Source organism: Delphinapterus leucas, chromosome 1 (genome assembly GCF_059928025.1).
Source record: "Delphinapterus leucas isolate spDelLeu-1000000601 "Yukka" chromosome 1, BTC_Dleu_Yukka2, whole genome shotgun sequence".
Classification (NCBI taxonomy): domain Eukaryota; kingdom Metazoa; phylum Chordata; class Mammalia; order Artiodactyla; family Monodontidae; genus Delphinapterus; species Delphinapterus leucas.
Genome location: NC_143129.1, coordinates 45,821,460 through 45,845,514, shown reverse-complemented (window position 1 = coordinate 45,845,514; position 24,055 = coordinate 45,821,460). Strand labels below are relative to the sequence as shown.

The following is a 24,055-nucleotide window of genomic DNA, read 5'->3' as shown; positions in this document are numbered from 1 at the left end:
AACAACTCATCAATTAGGAGGAAATGAGCATATACCATAACGTATCTTTGATTAATCCACTCAATAAAATGTTTGGTTTCTATGCCCAGAGGACTATGAACAAATGAAAAAATAAGGTGGACTCTAAACTATTTCTGTTTGCTTCAAGATGGGATATATTTTCCCTCAGCAATAAAGGGGAGGGGGAAGCTATAACTTATTAAGTGCAAAGTTTTAAAGAAAGTAAAAAAAAAGGGCAAATTAGGAATCATGACAAGTGGCAAATTAGACAACTGGTAAAAAAGAGGTAACATCTCATTCTCACTTTAGCGCTGGTGAAAGAGAACTATGCCTTCTAAAAATTAAAAAGGGCACAGGGTTATTTTAATCCTAACAACATTTCTAGACTCCAAGTCTATTTATCCGTGAATAAAATAAAGTTCAAATCTGCATTTTGGAAGAGGTTAGGAAAGTTCTAACAATGATCACCATAAACTCTTAAGGAGAATTTCATTATTACTTGCAATATTCTTAAAGTGTGATGTAAAAATACAATGTTATTCTGTGCTTCTGAGACAGGAATCCATTAGAAACTTGTGTCCATTAGGCTGAAGGCTATTTCACTGAATAGACTTAATAATCCAATTCTTTAGAAAAGAAACTCCAAAAAAAGTCACAAAATAATTGTATAGTGAAGTATAATCCACCTTGTTGCTTAAAATGCAACTCAAAGCAACACATGGCAGATTTGATGTTCAGGGAAACTCCTCCCAGTATAGCACTTCTAAAATTGCTAGATCAAGTATTTTTTTTAAAAAATAAATTTATTTATTTTTGGCTGCATTGGGTTTTTGTTGCGTGCGGGCTTTCTCTAGTTGCGGTGAATGGGGGCTACTCTTTGTTGTGGTACATGGGCTTCTCATTGTGGTGGCTTCTCTTGTTACGGAGCACGGGCTCTAGGCACGAGGGCTTCAGTAGTTGTGGTGCACAGGCTCAGTACTTATGGCTCATGGGCTCTAGAGCGCAGGCGCAGCAGTTGTGGCGCATGGGCTTAGTTGTTCCATGGCATGTGGGATCTTCCTGGACCAGGGCTCAAACCCGTGTCCCCTGCATTGGCAGGGGGATATTTAACCACCGTGCCACTAGGGAAGTCCCTAGATCAAACATATTTTTTAAATCTTTTAAGTTAATTTCTGAGCTGGCAGAGAGGTGAGGAAATCCCTCAGAGACCAGAAATGATGAGAAAGCAGGAAACCAGAGGGATAAGCAAGGATGCAGGAGCTGACATTTGCCTAGGCTTCAATGGACAACAGGTGCAGGGCACAGGAGATAAAGCCAGAACTCTGGAAGGGGACTCCATCATTGTGCAAAGTAGGAAAAGTGCCCCTGCCCTGCAGAGGGAGAAGATGATTAAAGAAAGTCATGCCTACTTCATCTTTGGCCGAAAGGAAAGGAAAGAAACCAAAAAGTCTTCCCTAAGAATCCCTAACCACAGGCCTATATTCAGGCAGGTTTGGGGACTAAATTTACAGGAATGTCTGGCCTGAAAAACTCCAAGTCGAAAATGTACTCTGAAGTGTCTCAGGTTGGTAGGGCCTTCAGACAGTTAGCAGAAGTAAAGGCAAGCTATCCTCAGAAGAATGCACTGTAAAACCAGGTCTCAAAAATTTTCAACAAATATGTTCCAAGGAAAATGAGCTCACAACCACAAAGTGCCAAACAAGCCTCATGAGTGAAACACAGCAGAAAGCCAACAATAGAATTATATCTGCAAAGATGACAAATATTACAATTACTAGGTAAAGAGAATACAATAAATGTGTTATATGTGTACAAAGAAATAAAAGAACTGAAAATATGGAATATTCTTATAAGAAATGAGTCTATCAAAACTGACCAAGCAGATATGCAAAAGAACCAAATAGAACACCTAGAAATAAAAAATATTATAAATAAGATTAGAAACTCAATGGATGGGTTACTTAGCCGATCAGACAGAGCTCAAAAGAAAATTAGTGACTTCAAAAGCACATATGAGAAAAATGCCCAAAACATAGTACAGAAGTATGGAAAGACAAAAGGATGGAAAATATGAGTGGTTAAGAGACACGTGAAAAGTCCATTACATTTCTAAAAGAATTCCCAAAAGAAAGAATAGAGAGAATGAGGGAAGAATCTATATTCAAAGAGACAACAAATGAGAATTTTACAGAACTTAAGACAGGATTCAGAAAGTACAAATGAATCCGAAGCAAGTTTAAAAAAAGAAATCCATACCCAGATACATTAAAATGAAACTACAGAACACTAAAGACAAAGAAGAGATCATAAAAGCAGACAAAGAGAAAAGCTAAATTACCTCCAAAGGAATGGTAACTAGCCTGACAGCAGACTTCTCTAAAGCAATGACAGAAATCAGAAAGCAGTAGAATAATATCTTCAAATAATATCCATCAACCTAGGAGTCTAACCCCAGCAAAACTAAGTGTTCAAGAACAAGGAAGGACATTTTGGACATTCCAAAACTGACTGTGTTTATAATCAATAGACTCACTAAATTAACCTGTAAAAGATACACTTTAGAAAAAAGAAAAATTATTTTCAAAGGAAGTTCTAAGATTCAAGAAAGAATGATAAGCAAAATTAATTTTAAGCATGTGAGTAAATCTAAACTAACCCCGACTATGTGTTTAATATGAGATACTTTAAAAAATAAGATGTAACTAAAACTTGGCAAAAATAGCATATAAATCAAGAGGATAGTGGTTGAAGTCAAAGCAGCCTAAGGGTCTTATATTAATTAGAATCCCATTAAAAACACCAATATTAGGCTTTAAGTTAAATATGCAGAATAAAATTTCCAGAATACACAGTAAGAATAGAAATATAGAAACATTCCAAACTAGTAGACAGTTAAAAAAAAAAAATCAAACAAGAGATGGATTCTTAATCCAAAAAGAAGGCCATAAAGGAGGGGAAAGAAAACCAGAAAAAGCAAGTCAAATAGAAGGTAAAAATAAGAAAGAACAAAAATACAAATATCAATGATCATGACTGGTATATAGGAGCTAAACTCTCTAGATAAAATATAAAACCCAACCTATATGCTCCTGTAAGACACATACTTAAAATGTGAGGACACAGAAATGTTGAAAATAAGCAATAAAGATATACCAGGCAGGGCTTCCCTGGTGGCGCAGTGGTTGGGAGGCCGCCTGCCGATGCAGGGGACACGGGTTCGTGCCCTGGTCCTGGAGGATCCCACATACAGCGGAGCGGCTGGGCCCGTGAGCCATGGCCGCTGAGCCTGCGCCTCCAGAGCCTGTGCTCCGCAACGGGAGAGGCCGCAACAGTGAGAGGCCCATGTACCACAAAAAAAAAAAAAAAAAAAAGATATACCAGGCAAACACTTAACAAAAGAAAGGTGATAGAGTTATATCAGACAAAATAATCTTGAAAAGTAGAAGACATCAAAAGAGATGAAAGGGTCATTACATATTGATAAAAGGTTCAATTCAACAAGATAAAACAATTTCTATACACCTAATAACAATAGCTTCAAAATATAAAATGTATTATTTCTCAATAATCCATCAGATAAGCACATAAACACCAACTGAAACAACCCTAGCAAGTAGGCAAGCAGTAACAGAATATTGATTTCAAGCATATAACTGACAAGCTTCAATTAAGACACATAAAAAACCTGTAACCAATAATTAGAGTATGTATTACTCTCAAGCACACATGGAAAAACATTTATGAAAATTCGACATTCTAGACTTGGAGGTTTTAAAACATATCCTCAAATTCCTCAACATTTCAACCACTGAGAAGTGGGACTCTCTCCCATTCTCCTTGATTCTGGACCAACTTTAGTAACTCACTTAAAACCAACAGAATGCAGTAGATTTGGGGATGATTACTTTGGAGGCAACCAGCCATGGTCAGAAACCAAATTACTAAGGGACCACCAGGCTAGAGAGGAATGCTAGCTAACAGCTAGTATATCAACTACCAGTCATGTGAGCAAGTCAAAAACCTTTAATAACATCCTACTTGATGTGGAAACGTAAAAATCATTCTCTCTAAAGTCAGGAATAAGATAAAAATATTTGCTATCATAACTTCATTCAACATTATACTGGTGATTCTAACCAGTTCAGTAAGGGAAGAAATAAAAGGTATTATAAGGACTGAAAAGAAATAAAACTGCTGTTATTTTCAGATAATATAAACCTCTATATAGGAAATGCAAACTAATCTACAAACAATTAAAGATTCATTTCTCTCCAGTTTATATGTAGATTCAACGGAACATCAAGTAGCACTTTCCTACTTTGAAGTTTGAGAGCAAAAGTCCAAAAATAGCCAAGGACTTTCACCTTTAGAAGCACTACCAAGTAATGGGACTCATCCTAGCAGCTATCAAGACTTATAAAGTTATAGTAATCAAGACATTGTGTGACTGACAAGGGATATATAACTGACAAGAGAGCCATACATATATAGAAACCTCATCTATGATGAAGCTGACATGGCAGACCAGTTGAAAGAAATGAACTCGCTTCCATATTGGAAAACAAATAAATAAAAACGGGTCTCTATCTCACAACATAAACAAAACCTAATTACTGAAAGATCAAGGACTTAAGTGTAAAAAACAAAACTTTAAAACTTAAAAATTTTATACATTGTCTTTAAGAAAAAGACAAAACCAAACCAATAGATAAAAAACAAACACAAATAAGCATTAAAAAAAGACACAATAATAGACAACAGATGGAAAAATAATCGGCCTTATTAGTAATCTCATGAATGAACTGAGAACACAATGAGATACCATTTCAGGTTATCAGATTTCTAACATCTTGAAAGTCTTACCACATAAAGTATTGGCAAGGAACTGGATAATGAGTACTCTCATAGCCCAACAGAAGTACATCAAATGTAGAAAATGATTTGCCATTACCTAGGAAAGTTAAACATGGTTATACCCTAAAATACAGTAATTCCACTCCAAACAATCCTAGGGCATTATTACTCACTAAGTCACTGCTGGCATTTTGGTGGAACAATCTGTGCTGTGCATTTCAGGAGAGCTGGCATCCCTTTCCCATTATATGCCAGTGGTGCCCATCAACCAAAAACACATCCATAATTTTTAAATGCCCTTTATGTGAGTAATACTAAACCTAGCTGAGAACCACTGTCCCAAAGGAACTCTTATATATATGTATCCAGGGTATGTTCTTATCAGTATTGTTCATAATAATAAAAAGCTAGAAATGATGTCCATTAATTAGAGAGTGGTTAAGTTGTAGCATATGCATACAAGGGAACACTGTAATACAGCAATGAAAATGAACTGCAAAAACATGTTGGACAGCAACAAAAAAATGCGGGTAGCTGAACACATACAATATAATTCCATTTAAATCAAGTCTGAAATGTACAAAACTAAATGTGAGTTGCTCAGAGATACATAACTTTGTGATAAAACTATAAAAAAGGGAGTGAATAATTGATAAATTTCAGGATAGATGTTCCCACTGGAAAGAAGGGAGGGGTGCAATAAAGAAAACATACACAAAGGACTTCTGTTTCTTGAGCTCAGTCATGGACACACTGGTGTTTGTTTTATTATTATTCTTTAAATTGTACATAGTCTATGGTATGTATAGTTCATAATTTTTAAAAGTTAAAAATAAAAACCTTTCCATATAATGTGTCAACAACATGCAGAAGCAGCTATAAAGATGTGTGTTAAAGGCAATGCTATAGTATCATTCCCTGAGTGGTGTCCCTATCATCTGTGAAAGAACAGAGAAATGAATGAAGCTGCTGACAAACAGTACGAGCCTCGGACCACAACCTTGCAGTATGTTTTTAACACTTTTTAACTTTTACTCCCCTCACTACATTTGCTAACAGGATGAGATCACAGGCCAACAAAAGACCAAATGTGTAAGTACCATCTTGCATAGTTGGAAAAAACAGTATTCCACATACATACATTTCCTACATAACTAAACCCAAATCCCTAATCTCTCATATTTGTACAGTAATTAAGAATTCATAACATATATTCTCATCTGTTAAAATAAATTTGACTGAAAGCCTACTATCTACCAGGCCCTGTAGTTAAGACACAATTCTTGCTCTTTAAGGGCTTACCACCCAGGGATAGGTAAGCAGGTGAGGGGAAACCAGATGTAAACAAGTACCACTTAGCTCAATGAGTACTGCAACGGATTTAAAGAAAACTGAGGAGGTGGTCAATTCAACATAAGGCACAGGAGAGTTCATAGACAAGCTACATGTTGCAGAGTTATGAGGAATTTGCCTGGCAGATTTGAGAAGAAAGGGAATTCTAGAAAAAAAAATGGACCAACAAAGAACAAAGGCTGGGGGAACTAAAACACTTATCTGAAACTCTCTTAGGAATGTGAAATAAGTGGGGTGGGGCAGGGAATGCCTAACTAGAAAGACTGTTTTATCCTATGGACAAAGCCATGGAAGGGTTGCAAACAGTAAATTTGGTTTTAAAAAGATTGCTTTGGCAGCAGGGTGAAGAATGGACTTGGAAGGCGTGGTGCAGAGTCTGGAGGCATGGAGATAAGGTAAATTAAGATAAGATAGAAAATGTCAGTAATTCAGAGAAGAGAACCTAAAAATAAGGCAGTCACCTAGAAGACCAAAGAGAAAAGAACAAAATTTACAGTTATTTGAGAGAGAGAATTAAAAATGGTAATGACAAAATGAACAGAGTAATTGAGAAAAAGAAGTCACTAAAACTGAGACACAATGGTTAAAAAGGTAGACAGGAATCAGAGAATGGTGTTAGAAAACTCAAAAAGAGATTTTCAGAAGAAGGGAGGGGTCAATAACTTGAAATAATACAGGAAGCACAAGGAGAGTACACTGAGAAACCAGTCCTTGGATGTGGCAGTTAGCAGGTCACTGCTGGCCTATCAGCAGTTTCAGAGAAGTAAAGGGACAGAAGTCTGACTGAAGTAAACTCAAGTGAAGCCATGCTAAGGAGGATAATTCTTTCTAGACTGGTTGGGAGATAGTCATGCTTTTAAACGAAAGACTAGAGCTTACTTCTGGGCTGCAATGAAAAGGTTGAAAGTATGACAAACAGAAGGTCCTAGAGGCAATATGAGGGGATAAGATAGGTCAAACAAGCAGTGAAATTATACAGAACAAGGGGAGGGGCCTATCTTGAGAGAGAGGCATTCAGCTCAGACTGTTCATTCAGTAATTTCATATTACTGGATTTCTGACATTTTAAAAATCTGATCCTATCAAGTACCAGCAAGGAAGTGGACAATGAGTACTATGTGAAGTGCTAGGGGATACCAGATGTTCCAGTGTTGCTGAGGCCCTGACTTCAAAGAGTTCACAGCTTAGTGGGCAAAAGTGGGCAAAAGACAATAATTTTAATATAACATCCTAAGTGTAAATATACTCAGATAAAAAGGCTAGTATGGTAGCACAGAGGTTAGGGGAAGGGCTGGAATTTAAGGGTGTTCCTGCTTGATATTTTCTCCATGAAGTAGAAAGTGAAGTTATCTGCTAAGCTTTTTTAGGGGAGTGGAGAGGTGGTAGGTGATGTGTAGCAAAGGATGAATGTTCAAACAGTTGCTTACATAATAAATTTTATTCAAGATTTATTATGTACTGGGTACTGTAATAAGTACTTTTATACATATTACCTCTTTGATTGTCAGAACCTTTTAATTTTACCAATGGAAAAAACTGAAAATTACAGGTTAAAAAAAACTGAGAGGTGCTAAGGGCTACACTGAGATTGGAAACTACTTTTTGTAAGTAGCAACAATGTACATGATCCTGCAATTTTCTCCTGCTACACCAGACCAAGAATAGCAATTGATCCAGCATTGTGGGTTTATAGGGTTAGAGAAGGAATAGCAGAAGGGTGAGAGAAATGGGGAGTCAAAGATACTGGGAAGAGAGCAACTTAAGTAATTGGTCATTTGGTCTATGGTTTAGGGAAACAAGGAGACTTGGAAAAGAAATGAAGGAATCAAGGAATTTGAGAACATTTAGCAGTAGTAAGAAAATCAGTAAAATATCAAGTTAAGGGTAGGATTTATTAAATTTCATTGATGAAAGATGACAAGGGCCAGAATGGGCCATGGCATTGAGTTCCTTAAGAGGAGGAATGGGAGTCATATTGGATGAAGTCACATTCTCCAATTTTCAATGTTATTTTCACTATTCCACAGCTGCCAATACATCACAAGCCTTTACCCATCAACATTTGGTCTATTTTTTTACAATTATGTAATTCCTTGCCTTAATAAATGAGCATGCATATCAATTTAAAACTTTTCTTTTTAATGATTTTAAGTCATCGTTATTATCATTAAATTGAGGAATATGAGTGCTCTTCTAGTTGGGGATTCTTCCATGTCTTCCTTTGATGCGGCTTTCAATTTTCACTGCTGTCAGTATACCTGGTACTAATTAATAATTTGTTATAACATGGAATAAACTAAATGTTTTCCAAGAATATTCTACACCTAATATTGTATTATCTGAGGGTGGTTCTACTTCTTTTCTATGGATTAAAGAATAGGCATCGGGCTTCCCTGGTGGCACAGTGGTTAAGAATCCGTCTGCCAATGCAGGGGACATGGGTTCGAGCCCTGGTCCTGGGAGATCCCACATGCCACAGAGCAACTAAGCCCATGCACCACAACTACTGAGCCTGTGCTCTACAGCCCTCGAGCCACAACTACTGAAGCCCGTAAGCCTAGAGCCCGTGCTCTGCAACAAGAGAAGCCACTGCGATGAGAAGCCCACACACCGCAACAAAGAGGAGCCCCTGCTCACCGCAACTAGAGAAAGCCTGCGTGCAGCAACAAAGACCCAATGCAGCCATAAATAAATAAATAAATACATTTATTAAAAAAAAAAAAGAGTAGACATCGTGGCAGGGCTTTTATACTTCGGAGTGGATGAGATAACCCCAAAATTACTTAACTCACTGGCTAATTGGAGTTCTAGATGTTATCGTTTTTCCAAAAACCTCCAATTAACATTGAAATTTACTACCTTTTAACCCATTATATAAAAATGTTTTTCTTTATATGAAGTACTATTCGTTTTTTGGAGTGGATTTGTAGAACAATTATAAGCACCCTAATGATTATCATTACCTCTTTCTTGGCTTCTTTTTTGGGATCATAATCACTATCGTTTCCATCCATTGGGTGTGTTTCTTCCACATCATCATCACTGAAAAAAACCAAAGATTAATAAACTTAATTCACTTCCTTTTATTGTGTTCCAGTGCTCTCATCAAACTGCAATATACCTGGCTAATAATTTTACTAAATATTCCCCAGGAGTTGTCCTTGGGAAGATGAGCTTTTATAGTTTAGATTTCTGTAGTGTTTAGAAACATTTACCCTTTTAGGTATATAGAATCATTTAAGCAAACGTTTCTAGCTAAAAAACAGAGACCCAATAGGAAAGATATTTAGAAAGAAATATCATTTGGGAAAAAGAACACATTTATTAATTTGATATAATACTTATTTTCCAACTGGAGAACTGAAATAATAAGTTATTATATCAAATTAATAAATGTGTTCCAAGTGGAGAACTGAAAAAACGATCTTTTATACTACCAGAAAGATACAGCTACAATAATGTGGACCTCAGTTACTCAGATAACTGTGGAAAGACCATCTGCCAGAGAATATATTTCTTAATATATTCTAAATATATGTATTGAATACATCAGTACTGAAAGGAAGCATTTGTGATTAGTTAAATACAACTCACATATAACTCAGTTGCAAGGTTTGCTGGCTATGATTAACAGTTAAAGAGTTGAAGAGAGTTCTTACTATTAAGATTTCTGATCACTCAGTTCTTCTCGTCAGAGTGGAAACATGAATGTAAGGATAAGAAGCATTTACACTGTATTGTGATAATTGTTCTGCCTTAGGAAATACAAGCAATACCTGTAACTACATAAAGGCATTCAACCCACCTGTCACCCTGATTATGTCTATTGGCTAGTTTACGAGCCTGGCGATCCATCAAGCTTGTCCTAGATCGAGTTTTTTTCCAGGAATAGTAATATTTCACAAGGCTAGCAATTGTCTTATCTGGAAGCTTGAAAAAAAAATCATGTTAATATCAAGCAAGTTTATTCATAAACTCTGATTAACAGAATGAATAATATTTCTATTATTCTTTGATACTTAGCAAACAAAAGCATAGACAAAAAATATTTTCCCAGGTACCTTTATGAATTATAGAGCTAAAAAATGCAGCTATAGTCATAGCACCCCACCATACCTATGTCACTCACATTTCTAAATAAATATTCCTATTTATTCTGAGCAGGGAAAGGAGAGATAAAATTAAAATGATAAATGATGCAAATAGACTTAAGCTACAAAATGACTAATGATCATGCACTGCTTTGTCATACTGGCAAACAAGCACACACACTTCCAATTAAAAATGTTCTCTTTGATTATGGAAGACACTTAGATATATTTGCAAACATTATCTAATTTCCATTCATTCAAGTTAAAAGAGTTTAATGTAGCAACTTCTCAGATTTATATTATTTTGACACAATACTAGAAATTTAACAACTAGAAATAGCTTTTCTTTAAATAAAAAAAAAGCAACAGCACCTGAACAATGTTGAAATAATACAGAATTTCTAAAAATTGGTTTTCATATCCAAAGGAATATAAATTTGAAAATAAAATCCTAATGTTAGAAAAATGAAACATTTAAAAATAAAATTGAAATTTTTTTCCTGAAATGACAGACATATTTAATAACTCTATTAAACATATACTTAAGTCATAATAAATGTTAATTTATTACAATGAAATGACACATAATGATCATGCATTAGAATAGTAGAAAATAAGACTGTATGTAAAATATACTTATTTAAAAATATTTTTAAAAATTAAAATTAGATTGGAAAACTTTTTTGTTTTTAATAATTAGGAAGTGTTTAACAATAGAATAAGTTTATCACTCAGGTATGAATCACAGTAAGAGCAAAATTACCATACCATTTGCTGAATCCTGTGAAAGCTCTTCCCATGAAAACTAAAGGCTTGTTCAAATAGGACTTTATCTTCCACTGTCCACTCATCCGGAAAGGGAGTGAAATTAGGGAGATCAGCAAGGGACTTCTCAATGTTATGTTTATGCCAGAACAACATGCCAAGTGCCTTTGAAGAGAAATCATTCCCCTTTGGTTTTAATGGACTTATGTTCCATCACACTTAAGAGAGTTAAACACAAATTAGGTTAAAATCTTAAGCCTATGACTTCAACTGAAGACACACTCACAGTTTGGGGCTTTTAATCAGGGGTGCCCAGGTAGCAGACCTCATTTATTTATTTCTTTTAATCAGGGCCTCAGAACAGTAAATGTTCTTACATACCATATTTGCTGTAGAATCTAGAAAAAGTGAGCTGAGGAGAGTGGCTATAATTACTAAAGCAGGTTTGTAGGCTCATATCAAGACTTTCACTCACATTTATTCATTTGTCAATGTGTAGAGAAAAATATGCTAAAAGGAAAAATAACCTGTAAGTCAATACTTAAATGAAACTATCAATTATAACACAAAACTAGAAGTGCTCAGTCAAGACTCAGTAGAGAAATATTTAGGTTTTAACCTGTTACAAGTGTATCATGGGCTAAATACTTCTAAGAAGTAAGAGTACCTCAACTGCAACTTTAACAATATTTTACCACATATATTTTTAAATGTTCTTTATTATCATAATATACACAAAGAATTATTATGAGGCATATTAATAACTTCAATGACTTTATTACCAAATCATAGGAAAGCCTGAAATGGATAATTTCTAACAATTCAACAACTTTCCCTTCTATCGTAAGTAAGCGGTAGGTCTTTATCTTTACTATAAGGTACAGAGTATCATTTAGGGGATAAAGATTTATTTCTTAAGAAGAGATACAGCAACTTTTTAAATAGTGAGTTTTAAATTTCTGTACTTTGGTAATACTCCTTGAAAATGAAAATGAAAATATGTATAGTCACATTTTGAAGGATTAACCTTCTCAAACAAATATTAGAAAGCAAGCCGAGGCTTAAAAACAAAATACGTAATCAAAGTCTTCAAAATCCACAGAATAGTTAACTACATTTAGATAAACATCTCAGCTTCACTGAAATGACTTTCTATTATTTAATCATGTTACTAACTATAAAGTTAGCTCTTAATAATCCAGGTTACAGAAAATTCACTTACTTTATATTAATTCTGATAAAGGTTGATTTTTTACTCAGTCAAAATGAAATTTAAGAATTTCTATTTCACTTTTACTTTTCCATGTTCTCCATTCCCTTATTACTAGGGATATATATATCTCCTTTTAAAGTTATCTAATTTTTTTTAAAGCCCTTTGTGAATGATTTCCTTCAAAATCTAAAAATCTTAAGTATTTCTTTAAATTAAAAGTTTAACTTTTAGGACTTTTAGGTTAAAAAGTCAAAGAGAATTACCTCTACTTAAAAATATTTTCCCTTTTTCTTGAGCATCTGCTACAGTAGTCCTGAAGGCTTTCAGATACTTTAAGAACTCAAAACAGATAAGAAACAGAGGTGTCGAGAGAAAAATGTTCAAGTCCTTGAGATAAATAATGTTTATAAAAGCAAAATCCTTGATGATGAAAGGTCAGACTTTGCTAGGACTTTTGTAGTAGCTATAAAGTTGGTTGAACTTATGCAGTTTCTTAAGACAGAAACTATCATGAGATGTTCTTTGGATGTGATAAATACTGAGGCAAACTTTAATATTAAAATGTTTCTCTACATACCTGTTCCACATTGTAGCCATGTTTCTCCTTTGCAATTGCAATATATTCATCCACTGTAATGAAACAATGTTATATAATTAATTATTCTCATTTACTTCATTTGCCCGGTTGACTCTTTATTTTTTTAACAAAGCAAAATTTAAAAACAATTACACTCTAGGGGTAAAAAAATAGCCAAAGTCATTTTCCATGAAATACTATAAAAAAGACTTTCACTTCTATGACCAGGATCAGAAGTTCACTTGGTTTAAAATTTTACTTAGTATGAGTTATCTCTGTGACCATACAGCATCTACTTATTAAATTCACTGACATTACTATAATTATTTTTGTATTAAAAAAAAGACCAATCTGTGGTTAGCCAATAAAGCCTAATTACAGTATAAAATATTAGGTAACTTCTATTGCAGTCTTTATTTGAAGAGACAATTATTTAAGACCCCATCTCATGTTTAGAGTTTTCCCAAAGCTTTTACCTTCCCGTTTCTGATTACTGTATAAAGGATGGTTTATCTATAGTTTTGCCAGCTATACATAATTACAATTTATATATACTTCAGTATTCCTAAAATTTTCTTCAGCTCTTCTGGCTAGCTATACAAAAGATGTTTGAATATTCCATTTTTCTTCATCCTCAATTATTGTAATCAAGCCAGTAGAGTTGTTTAAATAAGCAGTTTCTATGATGATATATATACTGGCTATTTCAAGGCTTCATTGCTAAGAAATCTGCCACTTCACATTCAGCAGGACTCAGTTTTACGTGAAGTCCTTCTTGATCCTATATTTTATATATATATATATATATATATATATATATATAAATTCTTTAAGCACATTTTTGAGAAGCAGTGGTTGAGAATTCTAATCCTAGAACAGCTGGGCTACCTGGACTTGGTTCCCAGCCCTGTCACTTGTTTTTGGATTTTAGGCAATTAACTTGACCTTTTTGAACCTTAGTTTCCTCACTATAAATAGTGATAAAAATAGTACTATATTTAATACTATTCCTCCAAGGATTAAATGAGCTAATATATGTAAAGTGCTTGAAACAGCATCTGGCCCATTTTAAGTACTTTCTAAGAGTTTGCTGTTATTAATAGTACAGTACAGTTTAATATATAAATATGCTGTTATAACAATAATGCTGTTAAGATTAACTAATTTTTATGGATGTTATTATATCTCCCTAAGACTGGAAGCTTTTGATGAAGAAAATCCAAATATTATATTCTATTTAGAACCCATAGTACTTAAACATATGACAGGTCTAAACACATGCTGATTAACAAAAATGTCTTATAGTCCTATAAATAGAAGGCTGAACAATACCAATCACCCTGTGGTTCTCAACCCTGGCTATGCACTAGAATCAGTAGGGGAGCTTTAAAAAAGTAAGTCCTGGCTCCACCCCCAAGATTTCTGATTTAATCAGTTTGAGGTAGAGGCCAGACATCAACAGAATTTTTTTTAAAGTTCCCCTAAGTGATTCCAAGCACAGCCAGGGATGAAAGTCACTACCCTGTACCTTCAGTTGGATATTCCACATGGACACACCACTACCAGGACATGTTGGCTTTCTGAATTTTGTTTTCCATTTTGCTAAGAAATGCACCATTGTATAAAACAGTGCTAAAACAGCAAACGCCAATGACACCCTAATGCTCAGTTTGTGACTGAAAACCTCTGCCTATAATGAAGATTGAACCAAAAAACCTGATCGTCTCTTTCAGGTTTCTCAGTACACAAAATGTACAATTTTGTGTTTTCTGTTAAGAATACCTCAAGGGCATATAATTCCTAGGTTACCAGCTAGACTTTTTGCTGGTATTCTGAAGCTCTTAAATAGGAAGAATTATCAGGTATGCAAAATAATACCCCGTTTTCAATTTTTAGTTCTCTTACTGCATCAATAAGTATGACTAGACTTACTATGCACATGATATATAGGACATCATTAATTTTCATGAAACTAAATAAACCATCATGGGACATCTTTAAGATTTAGTAAATATTTTTAAAAGACAAGCTTATTTTACAGCCACTAGAATAGCTGTTCAGTGGTTTTTGTTTGTTTGTTTTAATAAATCAAATGATAACTGAATGGAGGGGTGGGGATCTTAGTTTTGTTACCTGCACGTTTCCTATATCTGATGTGCCGCAAAGGATCAGGTCCGCTACATCACATTGAAGTCTAAAGCCACACCATGATTCAAGAAGTGCATGGTCAATGATCCAGAAGGTCTCCGTCCAGAAATGGAGAGCACAAAGATGACCTGATTGATGGCTGCTGAAGTCAGTTCTTTCCCCTTTCCTCTTTAAAATGGTAATGATAGTGGGCTCTTGGAAGTTTGAAGGCATTTCTTTACAGCTTCATATACTGAGGAATAGCCTGTGCAGATGTCTACATAGTAACTCCCTCCCCTGCTTGAGGATTTAAGCAGCAATGCCATCAGATCCTAGGTATTTTCAGTCTTCCTGGGCCTGACACAAATTGGAATGATCAACCCACTATCTTTCAAAAGGAAAAACATTCTAACATAACAAGCTCCATCAAAAAAACAAAACAAAACAAAGACAAACTGATTTCTTATGAGAATCTAAGAGACCCAAAAACAAATATAAGTTGCATTTTGAATTGGTTGATAGATTCCCTATTGACATAAACATTCAATTTCAGAAAACTTACATTTGGCATCTGGGATACTGTGATATGGAGACCATACAAGCATTCCTCCATTGTCTTTATCGGTGTACTTTGTAGCACCTGGGGAAAAAATTAATTATTTTGAATATGATGAACTTTACATTCAAAATAAGTATAAACAAAGTAAGTTTTATTTCTATTTTAGTACAGTACCTGCAAAAGAGGACAAAGAAACAAAGTACAGGAAAACAAAGGAAGGAAAACAGATATACACTAAATATAGTAAATATACCACTTATAGATACCAACGAAATTTCACAAACACTGAAGCTTACCCTCTTTAAATTAAAAAGAAAGACTTTATTAAGTACATTTTATATCCCTATTTCTTAACGGGTAGTAAATCTGATTTAACCTTCTATACGTTACTTAGGAGTCATTAAAAACTCTGGCTTTAAAACTAGAGCAAATACCTCAGGTGATGAGTTAATTGTTTTGCCCATATCTAAATGGGCCAAGATTATTATAATTTTTAAATACCTGTATATGCTTTTTATGGTTTTTATTTAATCTTGTTCTCCTTGCTAGGAATCTGCCAGTTATTCCTTTTTAGAGTTAATTTCATTTATTACTTTTTATTTTTATAAAAGTTTGTACTCTGTGTAAGAGGAAAACAAAGTCAAACCATGGAAAAGTTAATAATGCTATTTCTCCTTAATGTAATCTGAGTCTACCTCTAATCTAGAAGCATACTATTGCTGTTTCTAATTTTTTTTTTTTTTTTTTTTGCGGTACGGGGGCCTCTCACTGTCGTGGCCTCTCCCATTGCAGAGCACAGGCTCCGGACGCGCAGGCTCAGCGGCCGTGGCTCAGGGGCCCAGCCGCTCCGCAGCATGTGGGATCCTCCCGGACCGGGGCACGAACCCGTGTCCCCTTCATTGGCAGGCGTACTCTCAACCACTGCGTCACCAGGGAAGCCTGCTGTTTCTAATTTATTTCTAATCTGTTATAATCTAAAAAGTCAGAAAAATCAAGCTCTATTGAAACTGATTTAAGTTAAGAATAGACAGAGGGGCTTCCCTTCCCTCGTGGTGCAGTGGTTGAGAATCTGCCTGCCAATGCAGGGGACACGGGTTCGAGCCCTGGTCTGGGAAGATCCCACATGCCACGGAGCGGCGGGGCCCGTGAGCCACAACTACTGAGCCTGCGCGTCTGGAGCCCGTGCTCCACAACGGGAAGAGGCCATGATAGCGAGAGGCCCGCGCACCGCGATGAAGAGTTGCCCCCGCTCACCGCAACTAGAGAAAGCCCTCACACAGAAACGAAGATCCAACACAGCCAAAAATAAATATATATATTAATTAATTTATATATATAAAAAGATTTATTAAGAAATAAAAAAGAATAGACAGAATGAACGAAAGGCCTGACACAGCTATCCCAGAGCCAAGTCCATGCCAGTAGGTTCTGTCTTTAAATACTTGATGGTCCTTTCCTGGCTTCTTCCTAGTTCTTAGGTGCATTCAAGTTAATTAAAACTATGAGCTGTTGTGGCCTCTCCCGTTACGGAGCACAGGCTCCGGACGCGCAGGCTCAGCGGAGAGGCCCGTGTACCGCAAACAAAAACAAAAACAAAAACTAAGAGCTGTTGATAGCCACCAGCAACTAATGCCTAGAATTCCAAAATTACTCACAGAAAACATTAATATAATTCTGAGGTTAAACTGTAATCATTTATAAAGTTATAAGATATTCAGAATAAAGAATATTCATTTCCAGGGGTAAAAGTAACTATTATTATACTCCCAATTACAGACTTTATCAAGCAATAATTTAATGTCATTCAGCCGTTCTTTATTTTTGGAGAATCATAACACATCACTACTGCATATTCAATCAACAAATTTTAGTTAGAGAATGACACACTGTTAGTGCAATATGAAGCTAAAATTGTTAAGTTATGTATGTCTTACTATAAGGAAAAATTAGGTATGGAGAAAAAAGTATTGAGAGAATACTATAAAAGTATTAGAAAAAAGCATAATAACAAAATAAACCTAAAAGCAAAACATATTGCATTTTGTCATAACTATCTTTAATAAGAGGATAAAAATAGGAGCTGAGAATTTAAGAAAATGCAAGTTAGAAGTACATTATCTAAAATTTATATTCAATAAAAATAAATTTTAAGCTGTCTTTAGAAAACTTCTTTAAAAAATATTAAGATATATATTTAATTTTTAACCACATAAAATAAAAACACAAAAGCAAAATAGCTAAACCACTCAGTGGAAATAAAACAGACATCTAAGTTGATCAGAAGCCTTTATTTAATTAATAAAATCTATTGCTATTTCTAGTGAGTATCCTAAACTTCAATCCTTTAGTATGGGACTGATTCATTTTCACTATGGACTGTGACAAAGATAATTTAAATACTACTTAAAAGAACATGGAATGCAACAAAGAAAAGGCTTCCATTAAGTCTCAAGTCTTGATAGCATACATGCTTAATATTTAGACATATTTCCTTGCATCTGATTCTTGTATTACAGAAAATCTGAATTAAAATATTTTCATTAAATATCTCTTCTTAAACAGATATAAACTTTTTATTTTTTTTTTTGTATTCTTGCCCATGAAGAACAACAGTTAAGTTTCCTCAAAAATTCTTAGCACTGTAATTAAGGGCCCGATCTTCTCACAGAAACTGGCATCCAAACTGTGGGGACTAACAGCTCTTCTAATATGGGTGTATATATCTGGAGTATAGAGAATGCCTAATTAGGCATTTCACAATGTTCTTTCCCTGACTACTGACTTGAATTGGGCTCCACCATTTTCAATCATATATGTGTCCCACTAGGACCAAAAGATGACTGATGTTTATAGGAAATGAGAGATAGCTTAGTATAATGGTTAAGAGTGTAACCACTTATAGAGCCAGACTCCAGGTTTGCATCCCAGCTCTGCCACTTCCTAGCTTTGTCACCTTGAGCAAATTTACTTAATCTGTCTCTGCGTCAGTTTAACCCATCTTTAAAAATAGGGATAATGAGAGCACCTTCTTCACAGAGTTGTTCGAAAATGAAGTGAATTCATATATGTAAAGTACCTGGCATGTGGTAAGCACTACCTAAGACTTATGATTACTACTATATGCTTACTGAAGACAGTTCTTTAAGTTCCCTTCTTTCTGTACTCTGGAAAGGCTGCTTCTTACCTATCAATCAAATAAAAATATAAATGTATAAAATCTCATGGGGCTCTAACTCAAACGGCTGATGACCTCTCTTACCAACCCTTTGAAAATGAAACTGAATAGCTGAAATGACTTTTTTGTTTTACTGACAACTCAGACCTGATTCCTCTCCTATAAAAGAATAGGAGAAAGTAACTTGCATTATTAAAAACAATTTACCTCTCAGGATGATTTGCATTCAGTAAAGCTTTACCCTTTCCATCATAAAAGTTGAAGTAAACCAAAATATTTAAAGGACACAAAACCACAATTTTTATTTTGCTTTTATCTATAACAATGTTTAAGATTATACCTCAAAACTGTCTGATATTCAGAAATAATACTGAGAATCCAATTTGACTCAGCAGCAAAATAACCAAGGCCTTAGAAGTAGCCTGTCTTCTGAATGGATCAAAAATAAACAAACCAAAACTTAGACAGCAAGTAACCACAATTTTAAAAGACTATAGTAGCTCAACAGCTATGAAAATAAAATTATTGAGCAATCAGTTTTTTTAAGTATTAAATGAAGCAAAAGTTCAAGCCTTCTGAAAACTTTTAGATCTCCTTAACTGCAGTTGGTAAAATACATTTATTAGACCAATTTGGGGAAAACCAACAACAAAAGTATAATTTTGATTAGGATTTCTATACAATAGCAAGTTTCAAAGTAAGTACAAAAATATAAATCTTCTATTTAAGATTTCATTTAAGACATTCCAACTAAGGATTTTGATGGAAATCATGGAACAAATATTCTATATAAAGAACTTAAATACTGAGATCAGTAAGACACTCCAAATATTTTTAAAATATACTTAATTCACCAATTTCAAACCAAGGTAAACAAAGACATTCCAAGCAGTACACAAGCATTAATAAGTTTTCTGGGAATCAGTTTTCAGGACTTCAAACTTCCCTATGTTTTCTTTCCCAAGACAATCTGCCTGAGAAATCACCTGCAGTCTAAGCTGTACACTTATTCTACTTCTGACCTCCTTCTTCACAAACACCCTTCCCTCACTTTAAAAAAAAAAAAAGGCAGGTCTCTCACCCATCCCAAATCTTACAAGAGTACACTGCCTAACATTTAAAAACATCTATGATGCCAAACGAACATCAGCAAAGCTCTCTTTTACTCAAGGCACCATGACTATTACAGTTTTAATTAATTACACATTAATTATAATAACTCAAAGCAGAAGAGATTTAACACTTAGAACCTTATGTTCACAAGAATACATACTATGACCGTAGAGAAATTGGATAGGTGATCAATAAAGCACTTTCAAGCACAAAAATGTATTATAAAATTCTGTGAGGAAAATGCATGGAAATGATTTCAAAAACAAAAGGAACAATGTTAGAAGACTGTTCATATATTTTATAAAATAGATACTACCACATCACTATCGTATTTACATTTAATTGGATGCATTTAAAATAAGTATATAACAACTTTATTTCAAAGTGTTAACATTTTCAGTACACTGAAGATTACATTTTTCAACTAATAAACTCAGTGACAAATAACAGATGTCAACTTAAAAATATGTGAATCTGTTTTTTCAAATTTCTTCTACGAGTATGCAGGCAAAATATTTTGAATGCCACTGCTTTATATACATGAATTTTTACTTAATCTTGTCATATAGTTAAGAGTATCTCCCTTTTACAAATGAGAAAACTAAGGCTTGGACACATCAGGTACCCAGTTCATCCAAGGTCACTACGCCATAGTGGCTAAAAGGCATATGATAAGAGGTAAGACTCTTAATCACCACACAAAACTGCTCCTCGTGACGTAAGCATAGTCAGTAGGCACTAAATAAAAGTTGGGGAGGGCCTAGCAAAGAATCAAAAGGAAAAGAGTCACCTAAAAAAGAATCAAAAATCCGCTTAGTAAATTTTTATAATGGCATTCTTAGCAATGGTCCATCAATTAACATAAGCTGTTCCTAATCTCCTAACTTCAGTAATTCCAATTTAAATCTCAGTTCTTCTCATATTTTGTACAATACTCATTTTAATAATTCATTCTTTCTGTGCTTAATTTCTATCATCTCCTCCAATAAAAATAACCTCCACAAAAAAATCCTCTTTTAATTTTCCTACATTCTGATCATCATAATCTTGATACCTCAGGAATTTTTCTTCCAAATGACTTGGATGGCTATGGGTGGGCAATCTTCATGAAGAAAGGCTGAGTGGTTTATGAGACTAAATAGTATGAAGAAGAGAAAAGGAGAGGAGCTGACCATTTCTCAATTTCTATCATTAATTAATAAACATCTTTTCCTCTTTATCTCTTCCAAAGAAATATGTTTAAGTTCTCACCCAATGATATTGATTGACATGGAGTAAAAACTTCACACACCACCACAACACTTAGAATAAGATAGAGCAGTGGTACTATGTTGAATGGCATACAGGCTCAAAATTTCCTTGTAAAAGGTGTCTAATAATTGATAATCTACATTTGCTTGACAAGATTTGCCTATAACAACTATAGAAAAGCCCACCTAAGTTTAAATGATAACTGGTTTTAGTTGTGTCCTTGGGTTGAATATTCTGCAGATTATTAAGGAGAAAATGAATACAGGCATAACTCATTTTATTGTGCTTCACAGATATGTCCGTCAAGTCTATCAGCACCATTTTTCCAATAGCATTTGCTCATTTCATGTCTGTGTCACATTTTGGTAATTCTTGCAATATTTCAAACTTTTTCATTATTATTACATTGTTATGGTGATCTGCAATCTTGGATGTTACTATTGCAGTAAATGGTTAGAATTTTTTAGCAATAAAGTACTTTTTAATTAAGGTATGTACATTGCATTTTTAGACCTAATGCTATTGAACACTTTTATATGCACTGGGAAAACTATAATTCGTGTAACTTGCTTTATTGTGACATTTGCTTTATTGCAATGGTCTAGAACCAAACCTGCAATTATCTCTGAGGCATACTTGTAGATGAAATTAAAGAATATCATATTTGTCCTTATTCTAATAAAAAGTATCAACTATATAGTCTGAGTAAATTATTGAGAATATAACTTTAAAAATTGTAATATTTGTGATTTTTCCCTCAAATATTCTACTTAGACAAATATTCTACTTAGACAAAATATAACATAAATTGGATAATACAAATAGTGGCCATGTGAAACCACATAAAAAGTATTCTGTACTTTCAATGAATTATTTTTCAAACTTTGAAATTTGTTCTAGTATTTGTTTGCTTGAAATTTTTTCCAAAAGTTGCTACAGTGATCAGGCTATGGCATGCATAAATTTGGTCTAGCATGAAGTCTGGGTCTTAAATACAAGATCCTTAATCAACTTGTGTACAGCTGTCTATGAAATATAAACCTATCTAATGGGGCAAAAAGATGGGTATGCTTATTACGCTGCTGAGTTCTAATTTGGAAATAAGTTTATTCTAGAAAAAGCAGGATACCAATGAAAGCCCCAAATCAGAAAGGAATAAATGTATGCAGAATCATTCTTCACAATTATGAAATTTAATCTTCATTGAGTAACTGCCATTTGTCCACTCATACAACCTTGGCAAGAATTCCCCTAAGTATTTTTGTTTCCATTTTACAGCTAGAGAAACTGAGGTTTAGGGAGGGCCAGTGACTTGCTCAGGGCACAAAAATAAGAGATGAGTGATTAATTCAGTCTGTCTTAAGCCAGAGCAAGCACTTTCCAAATGTCAAGCTAAAACCTGAGGCGGCACTGTAATATGAAAGTGCCATTCACCTACTAGCTACATTAATAAAGAAAATTAGTCTCACAACAGTTAAAATTATTTGAAGCCCTCCAGCACACACACTGATAGCTTTTGAATAAAATGTATCAAAGCCATGTGATTTAGAAGGCAGCTTTTGAATAAAATGTATCAAAGCCATGTCATTTAGAAGGCAACTCTGATCTAGTGAGCACTCTTGTATCATTGTTTTTACCTGTTGAAAATAGCCTGCATTGACAATCCTTTTAACACACATTATTTTACCCTCTCCCTTGGGACAAGAAAAGCTGTCTAAACCCTAAAAATCTTTAAATGGTTGGTAAATATCACTTTGCATTGCAGTAATGGGCAGGAGAGGAATGAAAATACCCACCGAGACCCTATAATCAAATAAACATGCTATTTCCCCCCCCAAGAAATACAAGTAAGCCCTATTAATATCTAATATAGAATTCGAGAGTCTGACAGAGACACATTGCTCTACGCGGGCAATGGGCAAAAACAAGAAGCGAGGGGGTGGGGAAGCCCCTTCAAAGTCTGCCCAAAGCCTGTACTGAAGAGGGTCTGTGGTGGGCTGGGGGGAGAAGGAAACACGCTCCACTCCGAGAGGCTCCAACAAGGGCGCCTCCATATGCGGAACTCTCGCCCAATCCCCGTCCAGGCTGAAATCCCGTGACCGCCAGAGAGCCTGTTTGGAGAAAAGTAGACAGGGAGCCCGCAAGCTGGGCTGGCAGAGGACGCTGGAACCTGGCTGCTAGGGGAGAAAATGTCTCCTTGGCAGCTGCAGTCACTGTCCTGTGGTCTGACTTCCCAGGGCTGGCTCTGGAGCGAGGTGTGCCTCTGGCTTCTCCCCACCCTCTTCCCCCAATCCCATTCGCTCCGCGGCTCCTACACTCCGCAAAGCTGTCGCCACCAAAGCTACACCACCTAGCCAAAAAGAAAGAAAAAAGAAAATCCCGTGTGTGCGCGGGTCGGGCAGGGCTCGCCCTCGGCTTCGGCCGGTGACAGCAGCCCGGGGATCGCCGCCCTGGCAGAGCGCGGGCCTCCGCTCCCGGGGGCCGGTGGTGTGGCAACTGACATTTGCATGGTTCTTCCACACACAGCCCGCACACCCTCTCCTCTAGCTCTCGGCCCCGCAGCCGCTCCACCCCCGGCCTCCGACCCCCGAATCCGCCGAGGGGCCGTCTTCCTCCGTTCACCCCGGGCTCAAGCGGTAGAAAGGTGATGCCACCAGCGGGCAAGTGGCCTCCAAAGGAACCATGTTAACCTTGCAATGCACACATCTGCCCACACGCCCTGTGTCACAGCCCTGCCAAGCGTGACAGCCTCCCCGCCAAAGATGCCTGTCCATCCCAGCCCCGCATCTCCTCCCAACCGCACACCCGGACCCCAACCCCACCCGCCCGCCCTCTACCCCTTCCACCCTAAACCAATCCCAGAAAAGGGGAGACAGGATTTTGCTTAAGCAAACAGATCTACCTGGATCAAATTCAGGGATCCGAGCTTGGTATTCAGCTCCGACTCTCATCCCAACATCTGCAAAGCAAGGTCAAA

The 24,055-nt window shown here is 35.6% G+C and overlaps 1 protein-coding gene across 5 annotated transcripts in view; it reads right to left on the bottom strand.

The window, feature by feature from the left end:
- RCOR3 (REST corepressor 3) overlaps positions 1 to 24,055 on the bottom strand; it is a 50,321-nt gene that overhangs the window by 25,556 nt on the left and 710 nt on the right. For 3 of the 5 annotated variants that reach the window (XM_022593455.2, XM_022593457.2, XM_022593454.3), the window contains exons 2-7: positions 23,981 to 24,037; positions 15,543 to 15,620; positions 12,854 to 12,906; positions 11,067 to 11,228; positions 10,013 to 10,137; positions 9,171 to 9,249 (exon numbers count right to left, since the gene is read on the bottom strand). In XM_022593455.2, the coding sequence (XP_022449163.1) occupies positions 9,171 to 9,249; positions 10,013 to 10,137; positions 11,067 to 11,228; positions 12,854 to 12,906; positions 15,543 to 15,620; positions 23,981 to 24,037 (554 nt within the window). The other 2 variants (XM_089909379.1, XM_089909385.1) reach the window with 2 other exon arrangements.